Source organism: Vipera ursinii (genome assembly GCF_947247035.1).
Source record: "Vipera ursinii genome assembly, chromosome: 2".
Classification (NCBI taxonomy): domain Eukaryota; kingdom Metazoa; phylum Chordata; class Lepidosauria; order Squamata; family Viperidae; genus Vipera; species Vipera ursinii.
The window spans coordinates 30,674,018-30,692,719 of NC_139513.1; the positions used below are offsets into that span (position 1 = coordinate 30,674,018).

The window sequence follows — 18,702 nt, forward strand, 5'->3', positions numbered from 1 at the left end:
ACAACTCTGCCGTGGGAATCCAAGGACAAATTGGGTCCTGAGCTCATAATGTTTTGGCGGGCTGGAGGGCTGGGGAGAAAGCCCCGGCTTCAAGCTAATTGGGGAATGTGCCTTAATGACACATTATTGGGGGTGGGAATTGTACTTTGATACTTTGTATCCAGGGGAGGGAATTTAGTTTTTGGTTTTGACTATGTAGTGCCGATACTCTGTTTCCCGAATAAAAGATTCTTTAATGTAAACAACGCTTCAAAGTTCTTTTGAAGGGTTTCATCTGTCGGAATCATGATACATGTCTTATCCTACTGGTTTTTATAAGTTTCTCTACCTGTCTTGTAGAAATCCAATGTATAAAACTCAATTTTCTCCTGAAGCAATTCAACCATTGCTATCAAAGTTTATCTTAGCACCAAAATTTTCACTGCATTAAAAGTAGTCCAAAAAGTTCTTTTTTTAAAAAAAAATCCATTTTCATTTTGAATGCATATTTTGTAAGGTCACAATGTTGTCAATGAATCACCAAAAAACTGTTTGGTCCCAGTATCAGACTGCCCATTTTTCCTGCTCTTTTCAATAACCGGCTCAATAAGCGGTTGAAAATACTTTGCATAATATAACTGTGCTGCAGAAATAATGTTTGTCTCTGTCATTATGTTTTATATTCAATCAATTTACAAACGTTCTGTTCCCTTCTTATGCCAGCATTCCTTATAGCATCCCTGAGCAGAAACTGAGAGATCAATACTGTGTCTGCTGAAAACAATAGGACATAACAAATGAATTTTACAATAAAAGCCCTACACCACAAATGGATTCTGTTAATGTTCAAATTCATTTTTCATGCATTAACCCAGGACAAAAACAAGGACTTCATAGATAGACACATTTGGAAGGTGAGGGAGGGAGCAGTTGAACAGAAGGCAAAATATTGAATTTTCTCTCCTCTCCAGCCTTCTTTTTTCCCGATTCCCCATGATCGGGCAGTGACTCTTTGGGCTAATGACTGTCTCTTTTTTTTTGCAGCCCAGATATGGTGTGCCTACAATTAATTGCTGGAATCTATTACATAGTGAAGCTCAACTAACACAGAAATCAAATTGTGAATTAAACATCTACCACACACCCACTCCCTAACTAGTAGCTACATTATAAAAATTCTTCCCAACTGCAAAGACTTCCCAAGTTGTTAATAATAACGATGAGGGAGAAAGGATAGTATTCCACCGAGAGTTTCACTGGATCAGTGGGCACCATATAAATCTGATGCATAAATTCCACTGAGTGTCCCTGTGGATGGACATTCTGGAGCAGGGGTGTCAAAGTCAATTTCATTGAGGGCCGCATCAGCATTGCAGTTGCCCTCAGGGGGCCGGGTGGGTGTGGCCTGGGTGGGCGTGGCCTACTGGGAGTGCATGGCTAGAGTGCGTATGGCCTACTGGGTGGGTGTGGCCAGCTCTATATCGTTCGCATCAAGGGTGCCTATGGGGACCTGGGCAGGACTGGGACAGATCTGAGGGTCTCTGGCAGGAGGAGGGTCTCTGGGCCAGGGCCAAGGCAGTGGGGGGCCATTCCCTCACTGTTTCCAGGATGGCTTCACGGGCCGCATGAAACCACTTTGCAGGCTGGATCCGGCCCCCGGGCCTTGTGTTTGACATGTCTGTTCTGGAGATTCAAGTTCAGCCCTGTGGATGAGCCAAACCAGGAAGCAGAATAATAATAATAATAATAATAATAATAATAATAATAATAATAATAATAATAATAATAATAATAATAATAATAATAATAATAACCCAAATGGACCACGGGTTTGATAAGCACTGCAACTGCTGAGTGCTAGTAGAGTTGACAATCTCCTATTGATCTCCTGCATGACTGTGGGCCAGATTTGAGTTATGTTTAAGAGCACCTGGAGAAGAAGCGAGGGACTTTCATACTATCGGCAAGCAAGCTCATCATGGATGTGTCCATGATGTCATCAGGAATCCCGTTCAGCTCAAATGCCTCTTTAACTTTCTAATGGAAAGGGAGAAAGAAAATGCTCAGGTATCCACTTTGCCAGACTATGCACTGTAATATTGTACTCGATGGGATTTGTCTGAAAACGACCAAACTGACCACCAACATAAAACACTGGTGAACTTAGTCTTAGTGGCCAGTTTTAGGGAAAATCAAGAGTCTTAGCTGATCAGAATACAAATAAAAGCTATGTCAGGACATTGCACACCTATAATGAAGACCAGGATCTCTTATATTTTTCCCAATTTGGGGAAAAGGGAGGAATTTCAGAGATTTTTCTATAATTACCCTCGTGTAAGGTATGGGTAGCATGCTTGAGCAGAAACTTTGAGAAATCTTAGATATATAAGCAAACCAAACCCCAATTTTCTTTAATAAATTTTCTTGCTAGGATTTAAAGGACAGACAATAAGAGAAGATGTATGGACAACTGGTAGAAGCAGCAAGGTTATTATATGCACAGAGATGGAAAGAGTCTGAAATAGAATAGAGAAATGGTTAATGAAGATGACAAAATTGATTTGTCGGAGCAGAGAAAAAATGCATTTCTCAATGACTGGAAATAGACTTTTTGCTGAACAGGGAAATAAATCAGCTTGTGATTTGTGAGTTTGATGATTAGGAAAGGTAGAATATGGAAAGAATCGCAATGCAAGCTTAGAGGATAAAATACAAATGCATTTATAATTGCTGTAAGAAGATTGAAGTTACATCATCATCATCGATTTGGAAGGTACCTTGGAGGTCTTCCAACCCCTTGCTCAGGCAGGAAACCCTATACCATTTCAGACAAATGGTTGTCCTGTCTCTTCTTTAAAAAATTATACTTTATATTATTCCTTTTCCCTTTTTTCTTTCACTTCTTTCTTATTTACTTATTTCTTTTTAACTTCCTTTTTATGTTATTCTATTTGCTTTGTAAAACACTTCTTTACTAAAAAGTATTTTTTCCAAAAAAAATCCAATGTTCTCCAGAGAAATATATTATGTTAAGTCACAGCTGTTACCAAAATTGAATAGAAAATTGTTAAAGTATATCTAAAGTAAAAAAAAAATAGGTGGCCATAAAGTGATGTATTTCTTAGGTAAGAAACAGGAATATATATTTTTGAGATGTTTTGAACATTTAAACCAATCATCTCCATGCTAATTGGGAATTTTCTTAAATGGTAGTTAAAGAAGGCTATTTTACCACAAGAAAAAGCTGGATTTAAATTATTCTTATCTTTTAAACTAGTCATTGTCAGAACAACTGATTATTATACAGTATTATGCATTTCTTGCCTTGCTAGTCCAAATTACACAAACACAATCACTGAACACAGATTGTGAGAAGGTAATAATAAAATATTCCCTAGATTTCATTCAACACCATTCATCTCCCAACTATACTTTTTTTTTAATTAAATCTATTCTTTTATTGGTCATACTTGAAGCACATACCTTTGGGATAAAGCAATCGCTCTGTGGTTTCTACAGTTCTGCTTCATTTTATTTATTACAATTCTCATTTAGTCTTAATTCAACAAGCAAGTTCAAGCACATCTTGAAGTTCAGACACTCAATAAAAGGTCTCTTAAAAATCGTCTACCTGTCCACCAAATCCCTCAAGCACACAAAGAAGTTCAGAGTTTCTCTCTAAAATATATTTCAAACAAGCAAGCTTTAGTTTTTGACCTTCTTGGATTAAGGGATTGTTATCACAGGATAATGGCTGTGTAAACAAGTCTAGCTTGACTACGGAGGCATCTGAATCTTAGCTACCGTATTCTCTCAGAGGTCCTTCTCAGTCAGTACTGTATTTTCTTGTTTAAATAAGTCTTGTCTTTCAGAAACTTTTAAATATGTCTCTGGCTGAGACAACATCAGACAACAAGTAAATAATGAATTATTATTAAATTGGCATGAAGATGAGGAATCAGGCAGTCAAAATTTAGATTTAATGGACATACATCCAAATTCTGGATTAGCCCAAAGCCCTACTGTATTTTGTTCACCTAGGATCTTTCTCACATAGTTATTGAGATTATTTTATCACAAACAAGATACAGGTGAAACTCGAAAAATTAGAATATCGTGCAAAAGTTCATTTATTTCAGTAATGCAACTGAAAAGGGGTGTTCTGTTCCAGCCTACTACCGGCCCTGCAGAAATGTCAGGGACAACCCCTTTTCAAAAGTCAATAGGCTGAAAGTAAGCCAGCCAAATTTATTTACACAAAGGAAATGAAACAGATCCAAAACAGAGCAAAACAAAATCAGAATCAGAAGCTGTTCAAATGGTTGCCTTCAGCAACCAGCACCTCCCACACATTCCCCGTTTAAACACAGTTTCAAGGCGTGGCTTCTCTTTGCCTCCTCCCGAGGTGCCTCATTGCCCTCCTTTGTTCACTCCTGCTTATCTGCCTCCTGCTTCGGGCATCCTTGAACAAAGCCAGTTGTGAAAGATCTTCGTCCAAGCTTTCAGGCTCACACAGCTGGGTCTGAGGAGGAACAAGACGGGAGGGGCTTGGCTGAGAGCTGTATGATGCCTCAAAACTTTCCTCTGCAGGCTCTCCAATCCCCTCCTCCTCCTCCTCCTCCTCCTCCTCCTCCTCCTCCTCCTCCTCCTCCTCCTCAGAATTGTCCGATTCAGCTGCCAAACCCACAGGCTGACACTGAATCACAACAAGGGGAAACTAATATATGAGATAGACTCATTACATGCAAAGCAAGATAGTTCAAGCTGTGATTTGTCATAATTGTGATGATTATGGCATACAGCTCATGAAAACCCCAAATCCACAATCTCAGAAAATTAGACTATTACATGCAATCAATAAAACAAGGAGTGTACATAGAACAATATCGAACTTCTGAAAAGTATAAGCATGCATATGTACTCAGTACTTGGTTTGGGCCCCTTTTGCAGCAATTACTGCCTCAATGCGGCGTGGCATGGAAGCTATCAGCCTGTGGCACTGCTGAGGTGTTATGGAAGACCAGGATGCTTCAATAGCGGCCTTCAGCTCTTCTGCATTGTTCAGTCTCATGTCTCTCATCTTTCTCTTGGCAATGCCCCATAGATTCTCTATGGGGTTCAGGTCAGGCGAGTTTGCTGGCCAATCAAGCACAGTAATCCCACGGTCATTGAACCAGGTTTTGGTGCTTTTGGCAGGTGCCAAGTCCTACTGGAAAATGAAGTCAGCATCCCCATAAAGCTCGTCTGTGGAAGGTAGCATGAAGTGCTCCAAAATCTCCTGGTAGATGGCTGTGTTGACCCTGGACTTAATGAAGCACAGTGGACCAACACCAGCAGATGACATGGCTCCCCAAATCAACACAGACTGTGGAAACTTCACACTGGACTTCAAGCATCTTGCAGTGTGTGCCTCTCCATTCCTCCTCCAGGCTCTGGCTCCTTGGTTTCCAAATGAGATGCAAAAGTTGCTCTCATCAGAAAAGAGGACTTTGGACCACTGAGCAACAGACCAGGTCTGTTTTTCTTTAGCCCAGGTAAGACGCTTCTGACGTTGTTTGTTGTTCAGGAGCGGCTTGACAAGAGGAATACAACATTTGAAGCCCAAGTCCAGGATCCGTCTGTGTGTGGTAGCTCTTGATGCAGTGACTCCAGCCTCAGTCCACTCCTTGTGAAAGTCCCCAACACTTTTGAATGGCCTTTTCCTGACAATCCTCTCCAGGCTGCGGTCATCCCTGCTGCTTGTACACCTTTTTCCTCCACACTTTTCCCTTCCACATAACTTTCTATTAATGTGCTTTGATACAGCACTTTGGGAACATCCAACTTCTTTTGCAATTACCTTTTGAGGCTTTCCCTCCTTATGGAGGGTGTCAATGATGGTTTTCTGCACAACTCTCAGGTCAGCAGTCTTCCCCATGATTGTGATTCTTACTGAACCAGACTGAGAGATCATTTAAAGGCTCAGGAACCCTTTGCAGGTGTTATGACTTAATTAGCTGACTAGAGTGGGACACTTTGAGCCTAGAATATTGCACCTTTTCACAATATTCTAATTTTCTGAGATTGTGGATTTGGGGTTTTCATGAGCTGTACGCCATAATCATAACAATTATGACAAATCAGGGCTTGAACTATCTTGCTTTGCATGTAATGTGTCTATCTCATATATTAGTTTTCCCTTTTAAGTTGCATTACTGAAATAAATGAACTTTTGCACGATATTCTAATTTTTCGAGTTTCACCTGTGTATGGACAGTTAATATTCAGTTGCCCTTTAGAAATAGGCATTCACAAGGCTTGTACTTCCATTGTGATTAGTTGCCACTGATTCATCATGGTGAGTGATTACTGAGTGCCTTATTATCTAGTCATTTCCTTCTTCCCATCCCAATAATATCACATGAACTGGTAATCTGTCCATGCATTCTGGTCCTGTCCTCTTGTCATCTGACACTCAGCTTCCTTCTTTATCCAATTCATTATTTGAGGACAGTCAGGAAGAAGGAAACTGTGGGGTCCTTGATGTTCTCTGAGCTTGGTTGCTTTCTTGCAGACATTTCATAACCCAACTAGCTAACGTTATCAGTGTTGGTGTAGAATTGATGGTGTTACATAGATGGGTAATGAAACATCTGCAAAAACTCATCAAGCTCTGAGAGCATCAGGGACCCCATAGATCAAGCCCAAGCTATAAAAATTATCTTCTAAGGGAAGAAACTGGACACACAGGGAATGATTTTTGTTATGGCTTCCAAAGCAGATCACATAGGATTGTAACTGACAAGGACAATTAATGCATATGAAATAGCCTCTTCTTGTCAATGTTGTCTTGTCAATGGGGATAATGAAAGACGAACATGATTAACTTTCTCTCACATAGGGACAAAAATCCCTGAGCAAGACTCATTGAGAGCCATACTGTGGTTCCATTTTCAAAAGCCAGCAAAAATGAACCAGTCTACAAAATAATCACAGAATGCAGAATCACAATCACAAGTTCAGGGAGTTAAAATAAATGCTGTCTAGTTTATAGATATGGGAGAGAAATAAATAAAATGAAGACCCTAAAAGAGAAAAGAAATCAAACCTAGGGATTGGAAAACAGGTCAAACAAGATCATTTATGAATCCAAAATTACACACACAGGCTAGATTGGATTTTCAAGCTGTTTGCTTAAATCAAATATACCTAATTGAATTTGAAGATGTATTAACCCCAGTGTTGTAACAAAGGAAATACATGATTGAATGTGCAGGCTTATCAATTGGAGAAAGAGGAAGTCTTAATCAATAAAATGTGTATGTGCATATTAAACATTATGTTGACATGAGAGCAACTAAGAAGGCCTACTGGTGTATGCTAAATTTTACTGCCTTGGAGCTGTTGATATTTCCAGCAGTTCATGCTAGGCAGCCTTCCCAGAAAATGGCTCACTCTATGAATAATCCCACCCACCCACCCCCGGCCCGGCCTAAATGTCTGCCCCTCCTCTTTGGAAACCTGAATATTTCAAAACACACAAGTTAATTAACCTGACATCTGAATGGAATCAGGTTTTAATGCTATTCCTTTTGTCTGCAACTTACAGAAATTCAAATATGTTAATATTTCATTGTCTTCTAGGCAATAGATATATATCAAAAGGCATTCTCTAAGTGAGTCAGTCCCAAGTAGATAAAATTACTGCTGTAAAACATAGGAAATATATTTCCTGCCAGGACAGGCGAATGTTCCTTTATGGGTATCTTTTCCTGGCTTGCAAGCACTTTGTTTTCCTATCATATTCTGCTTTCATCAGGGTAATACCCCACGCAGGCACATCTACTGGACAGTATGATGTACATAAAAAGAGGAAGAGCTTCAGTTGTGTGGACCAAGCCACAATCTTGATATTTTTTTACACACACACACACACACACACACACACACACACACACAACTGTACAGCCTTTCTTCTCCCCCCCCCACCCCTCAATTTGTCTCTCTTAGTTAAATGCTGGATAGGATGTTTTTCTTTAAATAAACACTTACTCAACAGTGCATAATGCAATACATGCATTATTACAAATTGCAACATGAGGAACATACTAAACACTCACATGTGATTACACAGTTCAACAATTTTTTTCTGTTAAAATAAACAGGTGAAATCACTTGATTCCACTTGCTTTAAAGATTCATTTAATGCACTAAACACTAATGTAAAATCAACTATATTATAGTCTAATTGGGAAGCATATATCACTCTGCATTGTTTACCAAGGTCCAAAGTTTAGCTGGCAGCTATTGTCTGATTACATTTACTTATGCATTTTTTTGGTTAAATTTTTGTGTTGTTAAATCCACATAAACTCACAGCAGCTTACAATCCATATAAAACATAAAATAGCAATGGTAGCAACACCACAGTAAAACAAGATAATCATCCACAGTAATAATCTACATCATGGCTGCTATAAGGTCTCCAAGGTTAAACATTAAAATGCACACAATAAGATCAAAAACAGCCAACAACTTGACTAAGCATCTGAGTACCTTACACCGTAAATTCATGTTAATATTTCCATCCAAGATAACCATCAAGGACCCAAATCCCTCTAGAACCATTTCATCCTTACTGCTTTCCAGAAGCTCTATTTCATGAAGGATAATCAATACTCAATGGAAGGCTATTCCATGAAGCTTGGGCCATTACAGGGAACAAACTTTTTGGATCACTCCAAAGGCCTAATTATTTGGGACCCATAATGCCAATCAAGTACACCATGAATAAACCATAGGCAGCAAACAGAAGAACAAGCCTCTGGGAGAAAAGTTTTTCCAATGTAAGTAGTAATTTATGGTCATCATAATGGGCAGCTATTTGACAGCCATATCAGTAGTATCTAGGCTAATGTAGTTCATCTCTATTGGAAAGATCGCTGTTCTGAACTATGTGAATGAATGAATGAATGAACTTTTATTATCCAAGTACAACATCTGTACAGTGAGATTGGCTGAGCATCCCTTCGTGCCCCCCCACAACTCACAGTGACAACAAACCAACCATCTTGTTACACCATGTGAGCTAATTGCACAACAATCATACATAAAGTTATTTCCCGTTCAGGAACCTGATAGCCCATGGATATTTGCATTTGATTTCTTTATAAATATGGGATTCGGGCACTGAGATTCCAGTGCTATACTGTAAAATAAATCCACCATCCATTATCCTCAACATCTATTAGACTTAATAATTAAAATCATCCAGGAGAAAGGAGGACAACTCAAAATCCAGGGGAAGTACTGCTGGGTTTTTCCAGATGTTTCATATGGGCCAGTGTTTCCAATTGTGCTATTGAAGAGATGGGGGGAGGGGGGTTTGCAGCCATCAGCCGAAGATCAGTCTAAGATAATGTTTCTCAATCTTGACCATTTTAAGACCTGTGGACCTCAACACCAAGAATTCCTCAGTCAGAAAATCAAATGTATAGATATAGTGGAGGGAGAATTCTCAGAGATGAAGTCCATACATCTGGAGGGTGCTTGGTCTAATATCTTTAACTGATCAAATTGTGCTTTGAAAGTTTAATGCTAGTTTTCATAAACAAAAAACTAGCTTAGATGTAAACAAAGGAACCAATCCACCCATTACGGTTGAACACTGTCTTGTCTATCTGAGATTTCATGTCATATTCCAAGACCCAAATTACTCAGTTTGCACCTTTTCATACCTAGGAAGCTATTTATGTCAGATTCAGCTATTTGTCTGCTGAGACCAACATTTCTGACTTTGAGAACTTTCTAGGAACTCAAGCAGAGGACTGTCTCATTATATGCTACTAGGTATCTAAGACTGATCCTAGGACTTTCTGGCATAAAAGCATATGACTTACTGTTGAGTCTTGGTTGTTCCCTCAAAAAGTCATTGCTCACCTGGGAAATTAGCCATTCCAGCTGAATTTGTCCCTTATACACACCGAAACCCACAAAAGGCTAATACCTGGTCCAATAATGCAGCAATTAAAACAGAGAGTATCTTTAAAGCGCTTTCAACTCCTTTTTTTAAAAAAAATGCTAAATGCCTGTTTATTTATATATCTCCCTTTGGTGAAAAGGTCAGGAGAAAAATCACCTCTTTGGTCACCGTTGCTAAGCAACCTCTTTCAAAAGTCCTGCATCACTGATCAAGCATATTATGTTCCACTGACTGGCTTCAGAATAAATATGAATAACATCTTACCTGTTCTTCTGCAAGAAGTGAGGAAAGGTGCCCACTTCCAGGCAGATAGCCAGAGATCCAAAGCCATCTGTTATGCTTGATACTTCTTAACCAGAAAAAAAAAAGAAAGAAAGGATACGGCCTGGGACCACAGGTTTCCTGTTCACAAGTGCAAAAGACAGCTCTGTCTTCAGAAACACAAGAGAAGGCTTGATAAGATGTTGTCCAAAACGGAGTGACATGTTCAGCCCTTTTAATGTACAGAATCTGTGGAGGAGAATGTTGGAAAAGTTAATGTGTGTCTTATTTTATCATGCAAGCAAGATCACTGATAGGATCTTTTCAATTCCTGGAGCTCCATACTTTTTTTGTTGTTGTTCTGTTCTGTTTTTGGCATTTCCCTGCTTGAATCTTTTCAAAGAAACATCTGTGTCTTGGGCAAGTGAACATTAGTTTGCAAGTTTTTCATCAGTGTATCTCTGTGCTAATTGGACATGTTTGATGTTTGCTAAGGATGGCTAAATAAGCAACCACAAGTTTCCCTGTAGGAGAAAATACAATTTTAAAAAATAATAATAATAAAAGTATTATATCATTGTTGATGTCTGCAAATTGCCTAGAAATAATTTGTATCCTAAAGGGAAAGATATAGAGAACTGATAGTCTTGTCCACTGTAGCTTATTAATGGCAAAGAATTTATCTAACTGGTACTTCATTTTTCACATTCCATCTACTTTAGCATAGCTCCCTGTTGAGCTCCGGATGGCTCCCGACCTTCGCTCTTTCTGGCGGGACCTGAAGACTTGGCTATTTGAACTTGCCGGCCTGGACTGAGGGACTGGGATTTTAGATTTTAAATTTTAAATTTTAAATTTTAGAACGTGTTTTATTGTTTAGGGCTACTTGGTTTAATTTATTTTAATTTTTGTATATTATGTGTTGTATATAGTGTTTTAATTGCCCTGTACACCGCCCAGAGTCCTTCGGGAGAGGGGCGGTATATAAATAATAATAATAATAATAATAATAATAATAATAATAATAATAATAATAATAATAATAATAATAATAATAATAATAATATCTAGGCTGCCAAAATCCAGAAAGGCCATTAGGAAGCAGCAAAGAGAACATAGAACATCAGAGTCAGAAGGGACTTTGGAGGTCTTTTAGTCCAACCCCCTGCTCAAGCAAAAAAACCTTATATCATCCTGGACAACTGGTTTGTTCATTGCTTCTTGAAAACCTCCAGTGATGGAGCACCCACAACTTCCAGAGATAAGCTGTTCCCCTGATTATCTGTCCTCACTGTCAAGAGAGATAAAGAACACCTAACTGTTTATTGACATCTAATAATCCTCAGTACTTCTGCAACTCTCATTTGATAGTTCTGAACTTACCATCTCTGCAGTGATACAAAGAAAACTGCATGGTCTGGTTGGTCCATGAACTCATCAGAAATAATTTTATTTTATAAAAAATAGCACTTGAATTGCCCCTGAATACTGACTGGCAAAAAATGCAGTGCCCAGAGAAGAGATGTTACACAGGCAACTAGATGTATCCATTACTACCTAGGCCAGTGGTGGCAAACCTATGGCACATATGCCAGAGGTGGCACTCAGAGCCCTCTCTATAGGCCCCAGCCCTGCCTCCCCTCGCAGCTCTCTCCTCACCAGCAGCCCCCCTGGAGGAGAGTCACCCCCGAGTGCAGCCTGTGCGGAGCAGTGCAACCAAGGACATGGCAACTGGGTAGCGAGGACAAGACTCCACCCTCGTGCTCTGTCGCACACAGTTGATGCTGCAGGGCACAGGCGGAGGGCATGGCTGCCATAGCACTGCTGGGCCGCCCAGGTGATCTGCTGCAGCGGGCTGTGGAGGCGGTGGGTGGCCCAGCGAGCGGGTTGGGCAGGGAGCTAGGGTGGGGCAGGGTAGAGGTAGGGCAGGGGGTAGGGCTGGGGGCAAGGGCCGGTTTTTGGGCATTCGGTCTCTAAAAGGTTCGCCATCACTGACCTAGTCCATGGCATGCTGAACCAATTTTACCTTCTGATGGGAGAAATTACAATTTGTCATTGTTGGGCAGAATTTCTGCAATAAAAATAAATGTTTTGCCAATAATGATGTTTTTGTTTCAAACAATACCTATTCTAGCAACTGATACACCATTGAAACAATGAGAGAAAAGCATACCTAACTTTGTATGGCAAGGGGGGAAAATCAAGAGTATAAGCATACCTTTTGAATCACCTTTTTATTATATTTCCATGTTATCAACAAGCTCCAAATTATTCATTTTAAAAAAAAAATGCCTTGCTTTGCCTTGGCTTGGCTTGCCTTATCTTGAGCTTTTCTAATCCATAGTTAGGCCAAGATTTAACTGCTGTGTTGTCTTAAGGGACATCTGACCAGCATAAGCCTCACTTTGTTAAACATCTTTGGATGTAATTACTTTACAAGCTAAGATAGATATTTTGAATGGCAATGAAAATGGAAGACTCTCGTTAAGTGCCTTCTTTTTAAAGGGCTACAACATTTGAAAGGTTTTTAATCTAAAAGCAAAAAACAAAGGTAATAAGATTGCAATCCAAGAAATTTTTAAATAAAGGGGATAGTGATTTTAAAAAAAAACATTTTTTTATGAAAGCACCTTTGAAAATAACAAAATTAAGTAGATGAACAGACCAGAGTTTTGTGGAAATACTGATTGTTTATTTTTTAATTATTTTTTAAATAATTGGTGGATTTTACAAAACAAGAAGATAGGGATAATAAAAAAGCAGAAACCTGCCTTTTACTTTCATTACTACTTTCATCAACATGCTTTCACCTTCTCACAATGGCAAATCCAAGAAACGCTCCTAAATTAGAAGAAGGACACAAGGGTTCACTAGAACAACTTACAGATAAGGCATTTCACAGGATTCATTGCAGAAAGTATTGGAAGAATTTGGCAAAGAGATGCCCATAATGGTTAAAAAGGAAATAGAAGAAGGATTTGCGAGAATAATAAAAAAAGATGTGCAAGAAGCGAAGAAGAGTAAAAGTATCTGTAGGGCATCTTCTGCAGACTTGAAAAAAAATTGGCAAAGTGAAAGTTTTGGAAAATAAGAGTTATACATAAAGAGATGGACAAAGGTTTGGACAATTTGCCTTTATTAGAACTGAGAATAAAAGAATTTTGCTTAAAATTTACAGCAGTTCCAAGACAACATCAAGAACCTATCTCAGAAAAAGATTGATACGTCTCTGAGATGACACTAAGACAGAGATCGGAAAGTTCCATATAATTAATACAAATTTTTTTCAAAATTAAGAAATGTTTCAAGAGAGGTCCTTGTGCACTTTATCAGGAGGAAGACAAGAGATCAAATTTTGCAGCAAGCATTTTAATACTAGACTGAGGACTGGCAATGCAGATGTAATTGTACTTAAGGAAATTTCAATTAAAATACTATGCAAGAGAGAAAGTCATAAAAGGGCCAAGTTTGAAGAAGCCTGGTCAAGAATATGAAAATGCACTTCTGTACAATTTTTCTTTTCCTTTCCTCTGTTTTTATTTTCTACTTCTTTTCCTGGTTTTTTTATTCCTTAGTATTTTTATTATCTGTCATGGTTTTTACCATTATTTAATTGAAATTTCAATAAACTTCAATAAAAATATTTTTAAAAAAACCAATTTGATCTTCTGGATGGACTTCAATGTCTGCCACATAGAGCAAATTGTAAAGATGTAATTGTGAAGTGATGAAGACAAGAATGACCATGACGGTACATCCTGGACCAAGAGAAGTTGCAATTCAAGCACAAGATGCCATTGGACAACATGGGCCCCTGGTGTTCAAGCAGAAGGTGAGAATCCAGGAGAACTCCCAGAGAACAAAGTAACTTGAAAGAGCGTAATTCAACCCTATGGAAAACTAGAAGATGATGATTTCTGGAGTGAGAAGGCTAATTAAACAACCCATTTCCTCCTAGCAGAATCTTGATTTATAACTTAGCTGATCCTCAGTTAGAGTTCAGTTATACACTATGAAGAAAGAGCACAGTGGTTCATGTGGTTAGGATCAGCAAGGGTTGATGATCAGCAAGGCCATGTTCAAGACCTGAGTGCTGCTGTGTGATGGGATGAGCTCCCGTCATATTTATTTTATTTATTTAATTTAATTTGTATACCGCCCTTTTCCCGAAGGACTCAGGGCGGTGTACAGGGCAATAAATACCAACAATACAAAATACAAAAGTTAAAAACAAATTAAACAATTATGCCCGAATACAATAAATTAATTAAAACAGTAGTTAAAACCCCAAACCCATCAGGCCAGGCCGGCTTGTTCAAATAAATAAGTTTTTAGATCACGTCGGAAGGAGCGCAGGTCGGGAGCCATCTGGAGCTCAACCGGTAAACGGTTCCAAAGGTCTGTCACACCCACAGAGAACGCCCTCCTCCTGGGGGCCATCAATCGGCATGCTCTGACCGGTGGCACCCTGAGGAGGCCCTCTCTGTGGGAGCGCACTGGGCGGAGGGAAGTTGACGCCGGCCGCAGGTGCTCCCTTAGGTACTCCGGACCCATGCCATGTAGGGCTTTATAGGTCATTACCAGCACCTTGAATCTCACCCGGAAGGCAACTGGAAGCCAATGCAGCTCACAGAGCAAAGGTGTAACAATATGCTCCAGCTCCTGCTGACCTAGCAGTTCGAAAGTGTGCATTCACAAGTAGATAGATACATACTACTTGAGTGGGTATGAGGACATGAAAGGAGCCCCCAACCGGGTATCCCCTGGGCAACAGTGATATCACTGGCTAATTCTTTTAACCCAGAAGTGCCCTGGGACTTCCAACAGAAAGGCAAGAGAATTATGAAGGGGTAGTTAACATGGAATGTGGAACAACTACAAAATTAAAAATTGGGAAACAAGGGCACAAGGGTCATTTCCTATCATTTATTTAACTTATGTACAGAATAAATCATGACAAATGATAGAATAGAAGAAATAGAAATTATAATTATAATTGCTGGAAGAAACATTAATAACCTAAAAACACCACATTGACTGCTGGAAGCAAAGAAAAGAGTCCCTTGCTGTAGGTACAAGAAGATGACCAGCTATTTAATATTACAGGGGGGAAAAAACCACACCATGATTGTGTCAGAATTGTGGTTCAACAGCACCAACCCAACACAAATAAGAAGTGAAGCTGAAGTAATAACAGACTTTATCTTCTTACATCCCCAAATTTACAGGAATGGCGCCTGTAGCCATGAAATAATAAGATGTCTGATACTTGGGAAAAGACTATGAGAGATCCAGACTACATTAGTTCCGAGACATCACAATGATAACAAAGGTACATACTGACAAGGCCGCTGTTTTCCCAGTTGTAATATATGATTGCAAAAGGTAGAATATCAGAAAATCTGAACAAAGAAAAAATGATGCCTTTGAACAGCAGTTCTTGAAAAAAAAAGGTTCAAAAATAACTTGCACAACAGGAACAAAAATTCAATATTAGATTAAATAAAACTTCTCTGCTCACTGGAATCTAAGAGTGTGGTATACTGGAATATAACAAAAAGGCAAGAGTCACTTAAAAAAATTGAAGGCAATTGAAAGATGCCAAAAAAGACCAAAGTGGCTAAACAACACCGAGGTAGTGTTACTGATAGCATAAACAGAAGCTTACAAGAACTTAAAGAAGCAGTTAATGACAGACCAGTGAAATTACAGTATGTGTATCAAATCACAAAGAGCTAGAACCAATTGTTTCACTGAAGACTAAAAACAGAGATCAAAGAGCAAAAAAGCCAACGATCTCAGTATTTAGAAATAAAAGTATGAAACTGATTTAAAAAGGTAAAGGTTCCCCCGCACATGCGTGCTAGTCGTTTCCAACTCTAGGGGCCGGTGCTCATCTCCGTTTCAAAGCCGAAGAGCCAGCGCTTGTCCGAGGACGTCTCCGTCATCATATGGCCGGCATGACTAGACGCCAAAGGCGCACGGAACGCTGTTACCTTCCCACCGTAGTGGTCCCTATTTTTCTACTTGCATTTTTACGTGCTTTCGAACTGCTAGGTTGGCAGAAGATGAAACTGATTAGTATAAAACAGAGGCTAAACAAAAGAGGAATAATTATTCAGATATATTTTAGTGATGGGTTTCTCCATTCTGCCTTGACACATCAGGCAAAGTGGAGCAAGGGGAACCTAGATCAGGAGCACCATATCAACTTTCCAATGCTTGGATTGTCAGCTTATTTAAGGAAGGCAATGTCAGGAAACAAGAATCAGAATGATTTTGGAATGTACTTCAGTGTTGTTTAGATATTGTAGCAGAATATTGAAAAACTGTCAAAGGCCACCTTACTTTAACTTCTTCCTCATCTGAACTTCCGGGGGGCGGGGGGGCATGGAAAACTGAAGACATCTTTGCTAAAACAGCCACTCTCAGGATCTTTATCGGTCCACCAGGAAGAACAAGGAAGATGCAAGTCGCCAATAGCACGACTGTCTTTCTGAGACTTTCTGCAGCAGTGACTCGTACCCAGATAGTGGGATGTCTTCTAGATCTCTTAAAGTAAAACTGCCATAAGTTACAGGCCAGAATAACCTGGAATTCTGGCACTTAGAAACAACCTAGAAGTGCTTTCAAACATCTGGAAGAGAGCAGGCAAAGTCTTTCAACTTACTGACTGACATTGCAAGCCAGAGCAATAGGTGAAAGAGGCTGGGGGAGCTAATGTCTGTAAAATAAAATTGGTGAGTAAGAAAACAGGCAGCCAGGCATCAAGAGCACAAACACATAGCCAAACTGAAGAGGATGTTTCTTGCTACCCTCAGCAATAATACATCCTTTGAGCAGAAGAGAAGGGAGCCAGGGAATAGACAAGGCCCAGTGCTTCAATAACCAAAGGTCAAGGGCATTCTAAATTACCATGTGAATAATTGAGGATTGTGGTCTAAGAGAGATGCAACCCCCCCTTTTTTCTTTTAGAGTAGCTCTGAACTTTACAAACTAAAACAGAACAAAAAAACAAAGTCCTAAGTCAGAATGTGAAGCAAACAGCACAGAATGAAATAGAGGTAGTCCTCATCTTATGACCACAATTGAGTTCCGATGGGGATGAAGGAATGGAGCTGATGCAGCCAGGGACAGAGGCGGAGCCTGGGCCATCTGCCAGCCCCCAGATGGAAAGGCTAAGACCTCCATGGCAAGTGATTCAGGAGAGGGGGATCACATGGGGCCAGTGATTGATGCACAGGCGCGGCAGAGGGTGAGGAGAGGAAAACAGCGAGAGGCTATGGGGCCGGTCTTCAGGGTGGAAGAGTCACCGCTGCTAACAGAACCCCACCCTCAGCTGTGGATAAAATGCAGGGTGGACATGAATAGGTGTGGCAGAAAACTATTAGTCTCCCTGCCAGGCAGACAATTGTACTTAAAACTCTTGACTCTTGTTTGGAAACTTGCCGCAGTTTTCCTCGGATCCTGTAGTGCTGGGAGTCAGAGCGCCTTCTGAGCATGTGCATGTGTCTTATGTCGGAAAACAGCCAGCTTGCCTGAAGGACACTTGCTGCAAGCGTGGTGAGAGACTGAGATTAACTCTTGGTTTTGGGAGACCACTGCAGGGGAAAAGGGAGCGAGCTCTGTTGTTTGGAGGCAACTAAAGACTTTAACAGTCGGCTGTGTGAAACTGTTGGCGTTCCTGAATAAAAGGAACGTTGGAGATTTATTGGTGCATCTGTTGTGTTTGGGAAGCCGGGTCAGAACAACTACCTGTATTCTAAGTTTTAGAAGGCAACAATAAACTGAGAGGAGCAAGAGGTTAAGATTATTACAGGTAGTCCTCGACTGACAACAATTTGTTTAGTGACCATTCGAAGTTACAACAGTATTTTTAAAAAGTGACTTATGATCGTTTTCCACACAACCGTTGCAGTATCCCCATGGACCCGTGATCAAAATTGAGAGACCCTTGGCAACCGACTCACATTTAGGATGGTTGCAGAGTCCCAGGGTCATGTGATCACCTTTTGCAACTTTCATGAAAGCAATTTCAATGATTCACTTCTACCATGTTACTAACAACTGCAGTTGTTCACTTAACAGCTGTGATAAGAAAGGTCGTAAAATGGGGCAAAACTCACTTAACTACCTGTATTTTGTCTGTAAGCATCCATAACATTCAGATAAGACATCTTAACTTTATGTAGAAGCATCCTGGAATAAAGATAATATTTGCTCAGATTGTAAGAACACAATTTGGAGAGAAGAAAGCCCATCTCAGCATCCTTCAATTTGGGGCTGCATGTTGGACTGCAACACCAGAGAGCTGGATTAAACTTTCTTTGAATTACTCTGATACCAAGGCATCTGTGGAGCACCTATTGGAGAAGACTGCTCTACACAATGAAAATGGAAGAGAGTTTAACAATAATCCTTACTTGGTAAACTGCAACTCAAGGAATATTTCAGTAGTGATCTCATGCTTCAGAGCCCTTCGTGGAGCTATACTTTTGAAG

The 18,702-nt window shown here is 39.8% G+C and overlaps 1 protein-coding gene across 1 annotated transcript in view; it reads right to left on the bottom strand.

Annotated features, from left to right (window-relative positions):
• Window positions 1-18,702, bottom strand: part of FHIT (fragile histidine triad diadenosine triphosphatase) — a 985,611-nt gene that overhangs the window by 880,162 nt on the left and 86,747 nt on the right. The window contains exon 2 of the mRNA XM_083356103.1: window positions 10,323-10,450. Within this exon, the coding sequence (XP_083212229.1) occupies window positions 10,323-10,425 (103 nt within the window). The 5' untranslated portion in view covers window positions 10,426-10,450. The remainder of the gene's footprint in view (window positions 1-10,322; window positions 10,451-18,702) is intronic.